The following is a 15,000-nucleotide window of genomic DNA, read 5'->3' as shown; positions in this document are numbered from 1 at the left end:
GTGATAGAAAATGGCAGTGTGTGTGCACATATATATATATATATATATATATATATATATATATATATATATATATATATATATATATATATATATATATATTCATATATGTGTGTGTGTGTGTGTATATAAGTATGTTAAATTAGGTGTGAAGTACTTTGAAAATATTAGAAAGGAATACAACTTACAATGTATATTACAATTATAATAACATATATATATATATATATACATATATATACATATATATAGATATATACATATATGTGTGTATGTGTCTGTGTATGTATTATATATATTTACTATATATGTATATATATATATATATATATATATATATATATATATATATATATATATATATATATATTAAATTAGGTGTAAAGTACTTTGAAAACCTTAGGAAGGAATACAATGTATAATGTACATTACAATTATAATAACTAATATATATATATATATATATATATATTAATTTACATATGTGTGTGTGTTTGTGTTTATATGTGTATATTAAATTAGGTGTGAAGTACTTTGAAAACATTAGGAAGGAATAAATGTAAATTTAAATTAATATACTGTTGGATGTGTTATCGGATATCTACCAAAATAACCAGAGTATCACAGACAGTATATACTTTTGGACCAGCAATGCATCTTAAAAATACATTATCGAACGTTACCTCTGTTCTTATTGGTTAGTTTTGCTTCTGGAAAAGATAAATAGAAGAAACTCTGAAAATCATTGCTAGTGCAATAAAAAAAATACCATTAACTTTAAGGCTTCTTATTGTTAACATATTTTGAAATTATCTACCGTTTATCTATCTAAATTCATGTTATATTTATGTATGAGATATCACAGCCATGGTAAAAATCATTGAGCTAGCAAGGTATTTGTCACTTATTTTGGCAGTAAGACCAGCTCAAAATAATTCCATCTCATTCTTAGAGCCACCATGAAACAAATCCAGAGCAAAATAAACTGTTTGGCAGCCGCATAAATCTGTGACAGTTTGTAGATTTCATGAAAAATAGAAAATAAGGTAGAAGTGTGAGTATCACGCACACACACATTTATTGATAATTTAGTGTTTTCATCTGTATATATCAAGTACATTAGAGTGTTAGCTTAATCAATGTTAAGTTTTGCTTTAAAAATCAGATTTGTATCACTGCTGACAATTACATAAATTGGAGGATCAAGTTCATTTTGTTAGTTCTATTTTATTTTGTTTTATTCTAGTTAATTATTTATTTATGTGTTTATTTTTTGCAAGGGATGAATTCATATTCATTTTTTCAGTGCAACTGGAGCTGCTATTACTAAGGCAGAATGCACTGAATAAAGCACTGCAAACATTTCATAGTTCTCTATTCAAATGAAGGTTTTCGTCTTCCTTTCTTGCTGCAGAAATCCTTTGTCACCGAACATTCACCCCGGTCTCCCCTAGATGAACCACTGTGGTAAAATCTCCCTATTCACTGTAACTCCCATGAGTTCTTGAAAAGGGATTTAATTTGGTATTTAAAAAGTTGTTTGGCACAATACGCTGGTTTTCCTCAACTGATTGTCCTCTTTAACTCTAAACTGGACATTTATCATTTATAGTTAAGATTTAAATGTAGTTTATTAGTTTTACCTCACTGGGTTTGATGATACTAGTTTACTATTTGCCTTGGCCTTGTTAGTGATTAAAGAAATAATACATAATACACCACTGAGCTATTAAACTTCATGAGCTAGTCGTGTGCCTGGCTAGAAAGGCACCTATATTTCTTTCCTCCAGAACATGAGCCCAGATTCAGTGATTAAACTGGTTTATTTCCATTGGTTTTTTTAAATTTTGTTATTCATTTGAGATCAGAAGCTTTTAAAGAGCTGCCACGAAATCTACCATTGAACTAAAATTTGCTCTTCAGCAGCTGGCTGTGACATTGCCTCTTTTGTTGCACATACACAATCAACTACAAAAAAAATGAGAATTGTTTTATTTGGCTGGAAATCTAGTTTCTATGATTTACTATTAAAAATCAAGAAGAGAGATTTGGAAATTGTTAAGCATATATGGTTAAAATGAATCAATTGCTATTTCATTTTATATGTAAATATGAAAAAATACATCATGGTAAAAGAAAGAAAAAAATATCTGATATTTAACCAGAAAATCAGTGTATTTTGAAAATTAAATATTCCCAATTTGGGCATAAAACACACACACACACACATATATATATATATATATATATATATATATATATATATATATATATATATATATATATCCTGATTAAAGTGAGGCGATGAATTTTGCAAGCCAACAAAGGCATAAGCAAGCTTCTGCTGTAGTTAAATATAGTTTATAAAATAATATTCTGGGGAAGAAAATGATTATGGGTGGATAGAATATGGGGGTGTTGCGCTTTTGCACACTGACTGCATATGGTCTCCTAGCTGTAGTAACACGTGTTATGGTTTTACAAGTTGGGTAACTTTAGGGGGGTGATTCAGTAAAAAACTTTACTGGGGTGCTGGAATTGGGGATTTTTTCTCTTGGTCAACTTAGTTTTCATCAGAGAAAGAACCTTACAGGGGGCCCCAAGGTTTCTCTATTCTTGCAGCAACATCTGAACTTTGCTCATTTCTATGAGTTTCATATGCCCTTCCCAGAAGAATGTGAGAAGTGGAGACTAATAAAAATGTAGCATGAAGTGTAAAAAAGCAGATATTTTCATTGAGCTTACAAAGGCAGGCTAGAAAGCACTAGTCTAAAGATCGTCTGAAAGCCAAGGGTAAGTGCTCTGGGAATGTGTGGTTAAAATGCTGCTCTGATTTACATACTAAAACAACTAATAAACCTGCTTATACAACTCAGATTTTTTTCAAGCAACTTCCTAGTTGTATAATGTGGTTTATAAATAGATATTAGTTTCTTGCATGTTGTGTTTAGTTGCATGGTTCATTTATATCAACGGCTAAGTGGACATTTTCGATAGGACTTGCAAATTATTCGGTTCACCTTAAATTGTGTGCAATAAACTGAGCAAGTTTGGTTATATTTCTACAACACAAGGATGTAACATAATAATTACTCTTCTTTAAAGCAGTCGGAACAAAGTAAGCTGTATAACCGGACATACTATAGGTTGTATAGCACCATAAACAGCAGATCAAATGACTGCCTATTTAATGGTGGCCATTTTTAACACACTGTATTCAAAGTATTTTAAATCAATGCCTTCTCTATTTAGATCATGCAACAAAGCAAAGAAAGAAAAAGAAAGAAAGAAAAAAGCACATAGTTTTGTGAATATATTTAATAAAAAATATTCCATATAATATAAAACTGATATAAGCAAATACAATTATTCAATCCCTAAAATAGTTTAACACTCATAAATGTAACAGATTGTCGCCAAAATAATTTGGAAGACTTTACACATTCACACAACCTTTTTGGATAGTAAACATATTTATTATTATTCAAACTCTACTATAAAGCTTGTCTGATTGTCATTCATAATAAACACTAAAGAAAAGATGAGTAACCAGTTTATAAAATAAACAAATAGCTAACGGTATTGTATGGGCATCTCATTAAATTAAATACTTGCTAAAGTACAACAGCAATGTATTTCTATTCCCAAAATATCAAATCTCATTTACACAAGTTAAGATTTTAACATTATCTTGAACTATAACCCCACTAACATCATATTATACATAGTGCTATGTGCCATACACGTTGATTTGCAGGTACACACATATATATATATATATATATATATATATATATATATATATATATATATATATATATATATATATATATATATATATATATATATATATATATATATATTCGAGGTAGAGCTATGATGAATCTTTTGCATACGAAACTGAACTGGGAGGGGTTGATGTTCAGTCCTGAGCTTCCATTGGCTGCATGCATTTGCCGTGGTGCATGGGTATCTCTAATCATATTCAGCATGTTTTGCACAAGAAATGTCAGCCAGAAAGGAATATCTGCTCTCTTCGCCAAATTATTCCACAACAATGTCATGCTCCGAGAGTCCGGCTGCAAACTCCTTTTTGGTGGATTCAATAATTAGCGCAGGGAGAGGAGAAGGGGCAAGTTATTACCAGGGCAATGGGGTTTACCTGCCACAAGGGTCCGACGTGTCCTATGGATTGCAGAGCTGTGGACTGTACCCAGTGCTGAGTAAAAGGAACGAAGGTATCCCCCAAAGTAATGCGGTGCCCACCCCCCAGGGCTATGCCCCAGCTATGGAGGCCTGGCTGGATGCACCAAGGTCTTGTGGGGTGGAGCAGCCTGAGACCCAGCCAGCTGCCACCTCTTGCTCCTTCACACAGAACATTAAGGAGGAGAACTCTTATTGCCTTTATGACTCAGACAAATGCCCCAAGAGTTTAACTGCGACTGATCTGTCTACTTTCTCAAGGGTTAATTCAGATTCTGCCCATATCAGTAATGTGAGCTCTGTTCCTGTTCCTGGATATTTCCGTCTCTCGCAAGCATACGGAGCTTCCAAAACCTATAACGCTGGCCAAATTGTGGCCTCACAGTTCTCAACACAACCCCAAGTTCGGTTTGATTCGCCTCTACCTTTGCCTTCAGAAAACGCAAGAAAGGCCAGCGAGGAGTTATCCCCTGTTAAACTGGTGTCTGGACCCCAACACAGAGAAGAAGAGCCTCACACTTCGTCATCTGCAGCAGAAGAATCTTCCCCAGCTCCTTCTGAGAGCAGTAAACATTCTCCTGAGAAAGAGAGCCTAGGTGAGCCCAGAAAATCAATGAAAAAAATTAAATAACACCACTAGGAACTGAGATTTAACAAGGGTTCGTTCAGGAAACACCCTTTTGTTATGATCCTTTGAACTATTTAATAATTGGGCGTGAGTATGTCATAAAAATTATGTCCATCCTGACTTGTACACCATACGCTCACTGTAGGGTTTGCTTTGTCTTAGGCGAAGCTAAAAACCCCAATAAAAGCAGCTATTTATGGAACCTTAATTCAGATCTACTTCAGATATCATCATGCTATCTGCTAAAACTATGTGGCAGTAAAGTATTACCAGTATATTATTTAACCAGATTGTAAGTGTATTTCTTGTAGCTGTCTTCTAAAATTATTACACTCATGCTCTTCGGAACCATATTCAAAAAAAGAAAAAATTGCTATTTACTGCAGCATGTTTTTTTATTAGAACTGGCGCTGGGTTCTAAAAATTATTTAACTTAATATAAAAAAATCTACCTCTGTGTGTGTGTATGTGTGTGAATATATATATATATATATATATATATATATATATATATATATATATATATATATATATATATATATATATATGTGTGTGTATGTGTGTGTATATATATATATATATATATATATATATATATATATGTGTGTGTGTATGTGTTTGTTTGTGTGTGTGTATGTGTATGTATGTATGTATGTATATATAGATATATATATATATAATATATATATATATATATATATATATATATATGTGTGTGTGTGTGTGTGTGTGTATGTGTGTGGGGGAGGTGTAAAAATGCCTACTCACTCCATATAAATGTTTTTATAGTCCTTCCAATAATGTTAGTGCAACCTATGCGTATCTAAAATCTTTAGCATAGCGAGCATGTTTAACATTTTAAAAATCACTGCACCCACAATATCTAAATAGAAATCCATAAATGTATGTATATATATATATATATATATATATATTGTAATATATATATATATATGAAATGTATTGTGCTGTAAGATAGATATATATATATATATATATATATATATATATATATATATATATATATATATATATATATATATGTGTGGGGGGGGGAGTAGATATTGGTATACAGACACAAATCGCACAATTCAATTTGACTTATTTTTTGATTATTCATTTATGATAATGATAGAGTGAAAATGTTTCCTATTTTTCTGTTGTGGTTTTTTTATGTCAAAAAAACAACAACTCATCTTAGGAGACATTTTCATGACCTTTCTATAGTACACAAAACTTTATATATGTATGAATGTATGGATGGATGGGTAGATAATGGGTTTATTCATTCCTTTTTCTTGCCTCCCTCTCTTTTATCCAATGCCTTTTTGTATATTCAGATAAACACACACAAACAAGTTATTGGCTAAAATGATATATGTATATATTTTTTTTTTTCTCGTATTTTTCCCAAGGAAACCCCAAAAGTGAAAATGCTGCTAACTGGTTAACAGCTAAAAGTGGAAGGAAGAAACGGTGCCCCTACACGAAGCACCAAACTCTGGAACTGGAGAAGGAATTCTTGTTCAATATGTACCTGACTCGAGAGCGTCGCCTAGAGATCAGCCGCAGCGTGCACCTCTCAGACAGACAAGTCAAAATCTGGTTCCAGAACCGCAGGATGAAGCTCAAGAAGATGAACAGAGAGAACAGAATCCGGGAGCTCACAGCCAACTTCAATTTCTCTTGATGAACCTGCTCATCAGTTACTATCAGTGCCAGTATCTTCTCACTTTCCTTTATCTGCACCTGTATGGATTGTTTTATACATTCTGAAAATGACCACAATTCCACATCTTTTTTTTATTATTTCAAGGGGTAAAGCCATAATTGCACACTTTTTTTGTCCGAGAGTCTTTATTTTTTAAATTTTTGTTTTATTTTTATTATGGTCTTAAACTAAGATAATTTTATAAAATCTACAGTGGCAGTGCATTTTTCATCCATAGTGCCTTTTGCTTTATTTATACCCAATGTTGCAAATCAAATACCTGTTGGTCACATAGTAGGAACTGAAGCTTGGGATTTATAAGAGTTGATAGACTACAGACCAATAGCAAATGACATTTTTTTCTTGTCACTTGTGTCGCTCATATTGTTGTTAATTTTCCAAGGAAAATTAACTATTTTATTCTCCAAATAAGAAACATTTTAGCCCTTATCGGACTATAAAAATGATATGTTCTATGTATTTTCCAGATATTAGTTAATTTTCAATGTAATCATGTTTATGTGGAAAAAGCCTTGATTTTATATGGTTGCCTTTGGTAACAAAAGAAAAGCACATCACAAGTAACCCAATTTACTTTTGTTGGTTAAATATATTGCATTTTTTTTACATGTTTATTTAAATTTGCAGAAACTGGTATTTTTCAGAAGCCATGACATAGAATTGCCCATATACAAAAATACTGTGAATTTACATGCATTAAGTTTCAAAAATATACGTATAGAAAATTAACTTTATAGATACAGATATGTGTAAATGTTTATTATTTTTAAAAAAGTCCAGTGCTCTTTAAACAATTGCATTTTACTTTAATATTAATGCTAGTTCTAGCTTCATCGACTCCTTACCTTAATCCGGATAAATTAATATTGTATTGCTGCTGTGCGTGAACAGACCATGTTTATGTTCTCATTGAAGAATAAAATAAATACAATCAATGCTTCCTATTTCACTTCTTTGGTGGCTGTTTATCCATAGGCTTTAGATTGCCTTCTCAAGACATTTTACAACAGGAATAGTTGGCTAAACCCCCTGCAATTACTTTAGGAATCTATTTAAATATTACCTAGACAGTCGTAATTTGTCTGGGCCATATAGTAATACTGCTGTAAGGTTTGTCGGCTTTTGTTCAGTTTTATGACTTGCTAGTATATCTGGATTGTTGCAGTCCCAGACTTGAGCTTTCATTTGTGTAAGGAACTGCTTAGGCAGAGGAAGCAACTAAATGCAGAAGGGGATTTTTTCAAACTTGAAATACAAGAATCTGTTTTACTTCCATTCTGGAAAATACTACTGGGTCCCTGATAAAAGGTGAGATTTATCAACACAAGGGCATTTTCTCTTTTTCATTAAAAAGAGACAGAGTGGGAGGGGATTGCCTGTAACATTGTTATTTCTTTATTTATTTGCACCATTTTAATTTACTCTTTGTTATCAGCCTTCTGTTCATGATCGATCAGTTTGGGGAACTTAAAAAAATTGCAGAATGCTTTTTGTTCAGTTTTATAGGTTCGAACCGTTAGTTTTATTGTTATGATGTCATTAGTGGATTTTCCTTGCATGCTTCAGTTTGCAGTTAGTGGGAAATATTTTTTTTACTTGTTTAGAAAGATTTGGGATATATTCGAGTTTTTTTTTTTTTTTTTGCTTCTCTTTTTTTTTTTAGCAGATCCTATTCTAGGAACTCGACGGTCGTGAATCCTAAAAAAAAATTAGAACAGAACTGGAGTGTGGTTTAGGTAGTTTCATGTTGTTGGGGGTTCACCTTTCTCTCTACAACAGGAAACTGCCTTCATTACATCAGTGAACAGCATCACCCTTGTAGTTACGAGAAGATGTCATGAGTGAGGAGCATTTGGATGGCACTTGGATTTGTGTGTGTATCTAATTCTAGACTTATGAAATAAAAAAGTGCATTGTTATTATTCTGTGGAGTTCACCTTGAGGGATAAAATCAAGGTCAGGTGCAGAAGTAATCTTTTGATATATATATGTATTTGATTAATTGTGTTTAGTGTTTCAAAACCATTAAACATTATAATTTACTAATTGCACAACTCTAAATTCATAATATGTATAAGCTGTTCCACAATTTTTCTTTGTCCAGTCACCTATGTAATAATATTCGCATCTGTATTAATTTGGGGAAATAATGCACAGAAGGATACAAATGTAATGATGCCTGCTTACAAGGCCTCGGTTACGATCATTATTACATTGTGTCCATAGTGTGACATTCCAAAGAGCCCAGCCACCAACTGAGACGTATAGTGCTGCAGCAGAAACCAGACGGCTGTACAAATAAATAGACAACAATAAAGTCCTCTATTTATTTATTAAAGAGGTAAAGTGTTTACTAGCTATTCCAACTCAATCCTAAATCATGTTACACAAATCTGTATGATATATGCAGCTATGTAACTATACATATATGCAACAACATAGCAACATATTATAATGATACACAACTGGGTTCAATCAAAATGTGTAGCATATGTCTGCTTCCTTTTCCCTTGTTTTAAACATAGACCCGGATATTAGAAGGGTAAGATAGGAATCTTAAAAAGAGAATATTAAGTAGATTTTTTTTTGTGTGAGAGACTGAATTGTAAACTGTACAATCATGGAGATTTAATGCAAGTTGTATAACAGGAATGAACATGCTGTGATCCATTGTGCAGATAGGGAGGGTTGTTTAAAGTCGCTCACACACACACACAACACACACAACACACATACATGTACAATTATGCATACTTAAATATAAATAAAAGCTTGGTGCACACAATGCAAAAAAAGAAAAGCAAGCTTGGTGGACCCACTGCAAAATTATTTATTGACTAATATACATACACACACACATAAAATACAGACAGTAAGATATACCTATAGAAATACACACACACACACACACATATATATATATATATATATATATATATATATATATATATATATACAGAGAGAGAGAGGGACACATATATATATATATATATATATATATATATATATATATATATATATATATATATATGGAGAGGGGTTGAGACTTACATACACTAATTGTAGTTACTGTTTTAGCAATTGGAATACAAAAGATATCAAACGAAATGAAATGTTTTAATCTATTATTGACGCCGTAAACCATAAGTACATGTACATATAAACCATAAATATAAATATACAAGTAATATACTTAAATTAAGAAATAGTATTTGCACAATATAGCACAAAGTCGTTAATGTCAACAAAATACAATTACATTAAAATACATATTTTTTAGTCCTTTTCTTTTTTTTTATTCCAATGGCTTTTCGTATTTTTTATGGTTTAAGAAGTAATAATAGCTGAAATAAGAGCCATATTCAACATCATTACAATTACCATAATAAGAATGAAATTTATTTTAAGGCAATGTCATAATTGCTTGAAATATTTACAATATAACTCTAAGTGAATGATTTTACCTTTAGGGTAATTTTAGGTTATATATATTATAACTGTCTCTTTATACAGTAAGGCGGACTATATCCTGATATCTTAGTGCAATTTGCTAGATTTTAAACTCTGAACAATTTTAAGGAATTCCATAATAATTATATATGATTGCTATATAAATCAAAGCGTGAAGTGGGACGTGCTGCAGTTATTGCAATTCATATTATTATGGGGAATATATTTGATGTTCAGGCACAAACTAAAGGATCTATGTATTTAATTCCATAGAACATATTTTGGTCAGCTGAACTAATAACAATGGACTTGATCTGATGCGTTGCTCAGTTTTAGGGAATGTAACCATCCGCCTGTGTTTGTACCTAGTACCTACACGCCCATGTAAAACTCTCTTTATATTCCAAGAACTATTACTTGAATTTGTTTATGACCTTAGATTTATTATTTTTAGCGTGATATTTTATTAGGTTGGAAAATATTAACAAGCAGTTGCAACTATCTCATGACAAATAATCCTTGTGTGCATTTAGCCATTGCCCAGATCAACACACGCCCCAAATTTTCTCCCTTTGTTTTGTTTGTCATAAAGCTCAGCTATTCCTTTTTTATTTTGTGATTTTTATTATTGTCATTTTCAATTACATATATGTATAATCATACCTTACACATAGTGATGCTACTAATTGTGACCATTTTATTCAGACGTTACAATAAATAAATAAATAAAATAAAAAAGAACTCCCTAAAAAAGGAATCAGTAATAAAAAAATATCAGGTCCCCACTAATGATTTTTTATTTTTTATGGGGTTTACTAGTTTTAAGGTATGAAATAAATGCTTAGTTTTGGGCAGGTCTAAATATGTGTTATTTCTGCATTCTAATAATTTTTGTCCTGCCCTTTAAAATATTTCACATTTTTCAATCACAAATTAGGTCATTATATACTTGGTTTTAGGCAGGAAAACGAATTATTTTCTATCGTGTTCTGCCAGAATAAAATAATACTTTATAATATTTATTATGATTATGACTCTTCCGTAGAAACAAATTCAGCTCATTCTCATATTAATTTATTTCTGACATTCTCATATTAATTTAAGGTCACTTCTTGTATTGAGCCCTTATAGAGGTACCCAGCACACTGATTCTTGCTACTTATTTGGCTTTTCCTGTGGTTTTATTAGCTGTGATCAGTACAAGTTGCTTTTGAACTCAAAACACAATGCAATAATTTCAGTTACATCTTTTCTTTAACATAAAACAATGCAAGGGATAAAAACTTGTCATTTTACCTGGGATATTTGATTGAAGCCCATGAGTATTTGAGTCACTTTTTTGTACCTCCCAATCTAAAGCCTTAAAAACTGTTATATGTGAATTTAATCCTCACAGTTCTGTAGAGAATAACTACATCCAACTGCGTGATTAATATGGATGTAAAATAGTCCCTAAAAATGGGTGCAGTTTCAAACTCCTTCTTTTAATCACATTTAGCTGCAATTAAAGGGAACTACATAGTATAAGTTAAATATCCCTTTGCATAAAAACGTATGACTTTGCTATAAAAAATTATGACTAGAAAACACTGACCCATTAATAGCATGCGGACTGATTTATACCTTATTGTTCTGCTGCTGCAGTCACGTGGTACACTCAGCCAATAGGGATACAGTCTGCATGCAACTTATTAGGCGACTGTACTTCTTTGTAGGACCAAGTTGTTACATGAAATCTGCAGTTTCATAATTTCAGGAGGTCCTGGACTGTTCAAAAGCAATGTCGACTTCAGGGACTCTGAGTAATTATTATGTGGACTCTTTCATTATTCACGAGGGTGAGGATTTTATTCAAACTAGATATAGCACTGGCTCATTGGCTCAGCAAGCAAGGCAATCAGCTCTGGGGGAGCACTCAGAATTCACCCCATGTAGCTTCCAATCCAAAACTTCAGTTTTCAGCAGCCCCTGGAATCCAGTGCACCCACAAACAGCCAGTAATGTCTCCAGCATGTACCACCCATATGTGCACCACCAAGCACCCCTAGGAAGCTCTGATGGCAGCAGGTACATGCGATCATGGCTGGAGCCAATGCCTGGATCATTGTCTTTCCCTGGGTTACCTTCCAGCAGGCACTATGGCATCAAACCTGAGCCGCAGGTCCCCAGAAGGGGAGACTGTGCCACCTATGATACCCACTCTCTGCCTGTGTCAGACTATACTTGTGCTTCCCCAGTTGATAGGGATAAACATATTAGCGACGATGCATTTGCTGTCAACAATGGAGAAAGCACAAAGAATGGAGAGAAGCCCCCCATAGACCCAAGTAAGTGCTATTTCTTTTCATATGCTTAAATGTATTTGAAAATATACCTTGTGAATTTAGTAACCTCCATTTATGTGGATCACTTTAATCTGCATTTTTTTTTAAATCGAAATATGCAATAGAATACTGAGGACATCTTATTAAATTAGGTTTGTATATTGATTTGTATAAGTGTGACTTGTGCAATAAATGCTATACTTTTTGTTGCATTTGCATTTTATAAACTAATGTGTGGGCATTTTTGTAAGACTTTCCATACTATGAAATGTCTGCAAAATATTTACTAATATATACAATCATATGTCAAATATATAACCCTTGAACAGGCAATTCAAGATTTGATTTCCTAACAGAATGCAAATCAAATTATAAATCAATTATCAAAGCATTTAAATCAGTAGAAAGTAGGCGTGTACCAACCCTTGCTACTAATGCTAGTAAGTGCAAGTCTTACAGTGTAAATTACAATGGAGTTAATGTTATAGGTAATTGAATGAATGAATCAGTCAATCGATATATAGTAGATGACCAGGCAGGCACCTGTCAGGTAATGTCATGACTATGCATAACTTATCTGCATTTTTATATTTTAGGTAACCCAGCTGCAAACTGGCTACATGCAAGATCCACCAGAAAAAAACGTTGTCCTTACACCAAACATCAGACACTGGAATTGGAAAAGGAATTTTTATTTAATATGTATTTAACAAGAGACAGACGATATGAGGTGGCCAGATTACTCAATTTAACAGAAAGACAAGTCAAAATCTGGTTCCAAAACAGGAGAATGAAAATGAAAAAAATTAACAAGGATCGATCAAAGGACGAGTAATTGTAACAAGCGCTATTAAACAGCTGTTTTTTTTTCTCTCACAAGAGATGCTACTGTATCAAGGCCTCAGTTTTTGTTCGTCAGACAAAAAAAATGTATTATTGTAACAAAAAGAGTGGCCAGTCTTGGTTAGCCAGTGCTGTCAAAGAGGTACTGTATTACTTAAATTCTCTCATAAACAGATCAAAAGGGTCATAAACCCCCTTGGCTTCTGGGAAAGGCTGCAGCACATTGCACAGCAATGAGTTACACATCTCTGAGGCAGCCAAGCTTATTAAGGTGGGCTGGCACATAATCTACCTGTTATTCCTCTACAAAACTACCTTTTCAATGTGCACAACTATATACTGATTATAGATTAGATGAGATGTAGTTTAATATAAATGGCTTCTCTTGAGACAGAGAGGTTTGCTGATATACTTGAATTATGTGTTTCATTGTAGTAACTATATTTGTGGCTCAACTTGTGTGCTTGGGTGCTGTAAATGTTCCAATTGTTTAAGCTAGGACTGAATTGAACTCAGGTTGTTTAATATAGAAAAGTAGCTGTAGACTATGAGCTTGTAATGATTATTGTTTCTGTATTTAGGAACTCCTAACTATATGTTTAAACCTGGGTTAGGGGCAATCAGAATTCCCAGTGTTTTTAAAATCAAGGACTCGAGTATGCACATAATGTATACTGTTAATGTCATTTGTAAATATATTCTGCTATATGATAAGAAAAGCATTGGAAATTATATAACTTTTTTTTTTTTGCACCAGTGAGCAAATAACACAGGCTGGATCTACATAGATATATATATGTGGAATTTAAGATGTACTACCTAATGTGTATGTTATGTTCTACGTAAAAATATGGTTCGTTGTATGGACGTTAACTTTATTAAGAATAAATTATACATTATACAAACACAAAAAAGGAAATTGGCCAACAGTATATGTCTATCTTTATAAACAGTAAGAAAATAATTTATTCAGATCTTGCTCTATCTATTGCAATAGTTACCTCATGGCCTGTTGACCAAAATGTTGTTCTAAAATATTTATCGTTTTGCCGAATAAAATCTAATTTTTTTTGTTATTTGTGACATTATTATATATGTATTTATATAAAATTATGTGGAATACAGATTATAATTGTTTTACTATTTTTTTTTGTATAGATTTTATTTTTTTAATTCACAAACACATAAACTTTATATTGGAACAGAATGGCATTTTATGCTAAAATATACGTTAAAAAAATTGTTAATTCTACCATCTAAAATTTAGTACATATATATATATATATATATATATATATATATATATATATACACACACAAACACACACATATACATATATATATATATATATATATATATATATATATATATATATATATATATATATATATATATATATACACACATATACATATATATATATATATATATATATATATATATATATATATATATATACACAAACACACACATACATATATATATATATATACAAACACACGCATACAGATATATATATATATATATATATATATATATATATATATATATATATATATATGCAACAGATATATATATATATATATATATATATATACATATATATATATGTTTATATATATATACACACAAACACACACACACACATATATATATATATATATATATATATATATATATATATATATATATATATATATATATATATATATGTGTGTGTGTGTGTGTGTGTTTATACAAGCATATTATTAGAATTTTGAATACTCTAATGAAAAATTAAGAAATGATAAAGAATTACCCAGTGGTCATTCAGTCGTCA

General features: G+C 31.7%; 2 protein-coding genes across 2 annotated transcripts; both read left to right on the top strand.

Annotated features, from left to right (window-relative positions):
• The first annotated feature begins 3,952 nt into the window (after window positions 1–3,952).
• Window positions 3,953–6,658, top strand: HOXA10 (homeobox A10). Its single transcript, XM_053714180.1, has 2 exons — window positions 3,953–4,799; window positions 6,247–6,658. The coding sequence occupies exons 1-2, from the start codon at window positions 4,007–4,009 to the stop codon at window positions 6,519–6,521; spliced, it is 1,068 nt and encodes a 355-aa protein (XP_053570155.1). The 5' UTR covers window positions 3,953–4,006; the 3' UTR covers window positions 6,522–6,658.
• Window positions 6,659–10,893: 4,235 nt separating this feature from the next.
• Window positions 10,894–14,256, top strand: HOXA9 (homeobox A9). The gene is made up of 2 exons (XM_053714179.1): window positions 10,894–12,340; window positions 12,934–14,256. The coding sequence occupies exons 1-2, from the start codon at window positions 11,794–11,796 to the stop codon at window positions 13,170–13,172; spliced, it is 786 nt and encodes a 261-aa protein (XP_053570154.1). The 5' UTR covers window positions 10,894–11,793; the 3' UTR covers window positions 13,173–14,256.
• The last annotated feature ends 744 nt before the right edge of the window (window positions 14,257–15,000 follow it).

Source organism: Bombina bombina, chromosome 5 (genome assembly GCF_027579735.1).
Source record: "Bombina bombina isolate aBomBom1 chromosome 5, aBomBom1.pri, whole genome shotgun sequence".
Classification (NCBI taxonomy): Eukaryota; Metazoa; Chordata; class Amphibia; order Anura; family Bombinatoridae; genus Bombina; species Bombina bombina.
The sequence above is the reverse complement of the archived record's forward strand: the minus strand, read 5'-3'. Positions and strand labels throughout refer to the sequence as shown.

Coding starts and splice junctions, on each gene's coding strand:
- HOXA10 (XM_053714180.1), top strand. CDS start 4,007: ATGTCAGCCAGAAAGGAATATCTGCTCTCTTCGCCAAATTATTCCACA. Junction 4,800..6,246: donor TCCTGAGAAAGAGAGCCTAG/GTGAGCCCAGAA, acceptor ATTTTTCCCAAG/GAAACCCCAAAAGTGAAAAT.
- HOXA9 (XM_053714179.1), top strand. CDS start 11,794: ATGTCGACTTCAGGGACTCTGAGTAATTATTATGTGGACTCTTTCATT. Junction 12,341..12,933: donor GAAGCCCCCCATAGACCCAA/GTAAGTGCTATT, acceptor TTTATATTTTAG/GTAACCCAGCTGCAAACTGG.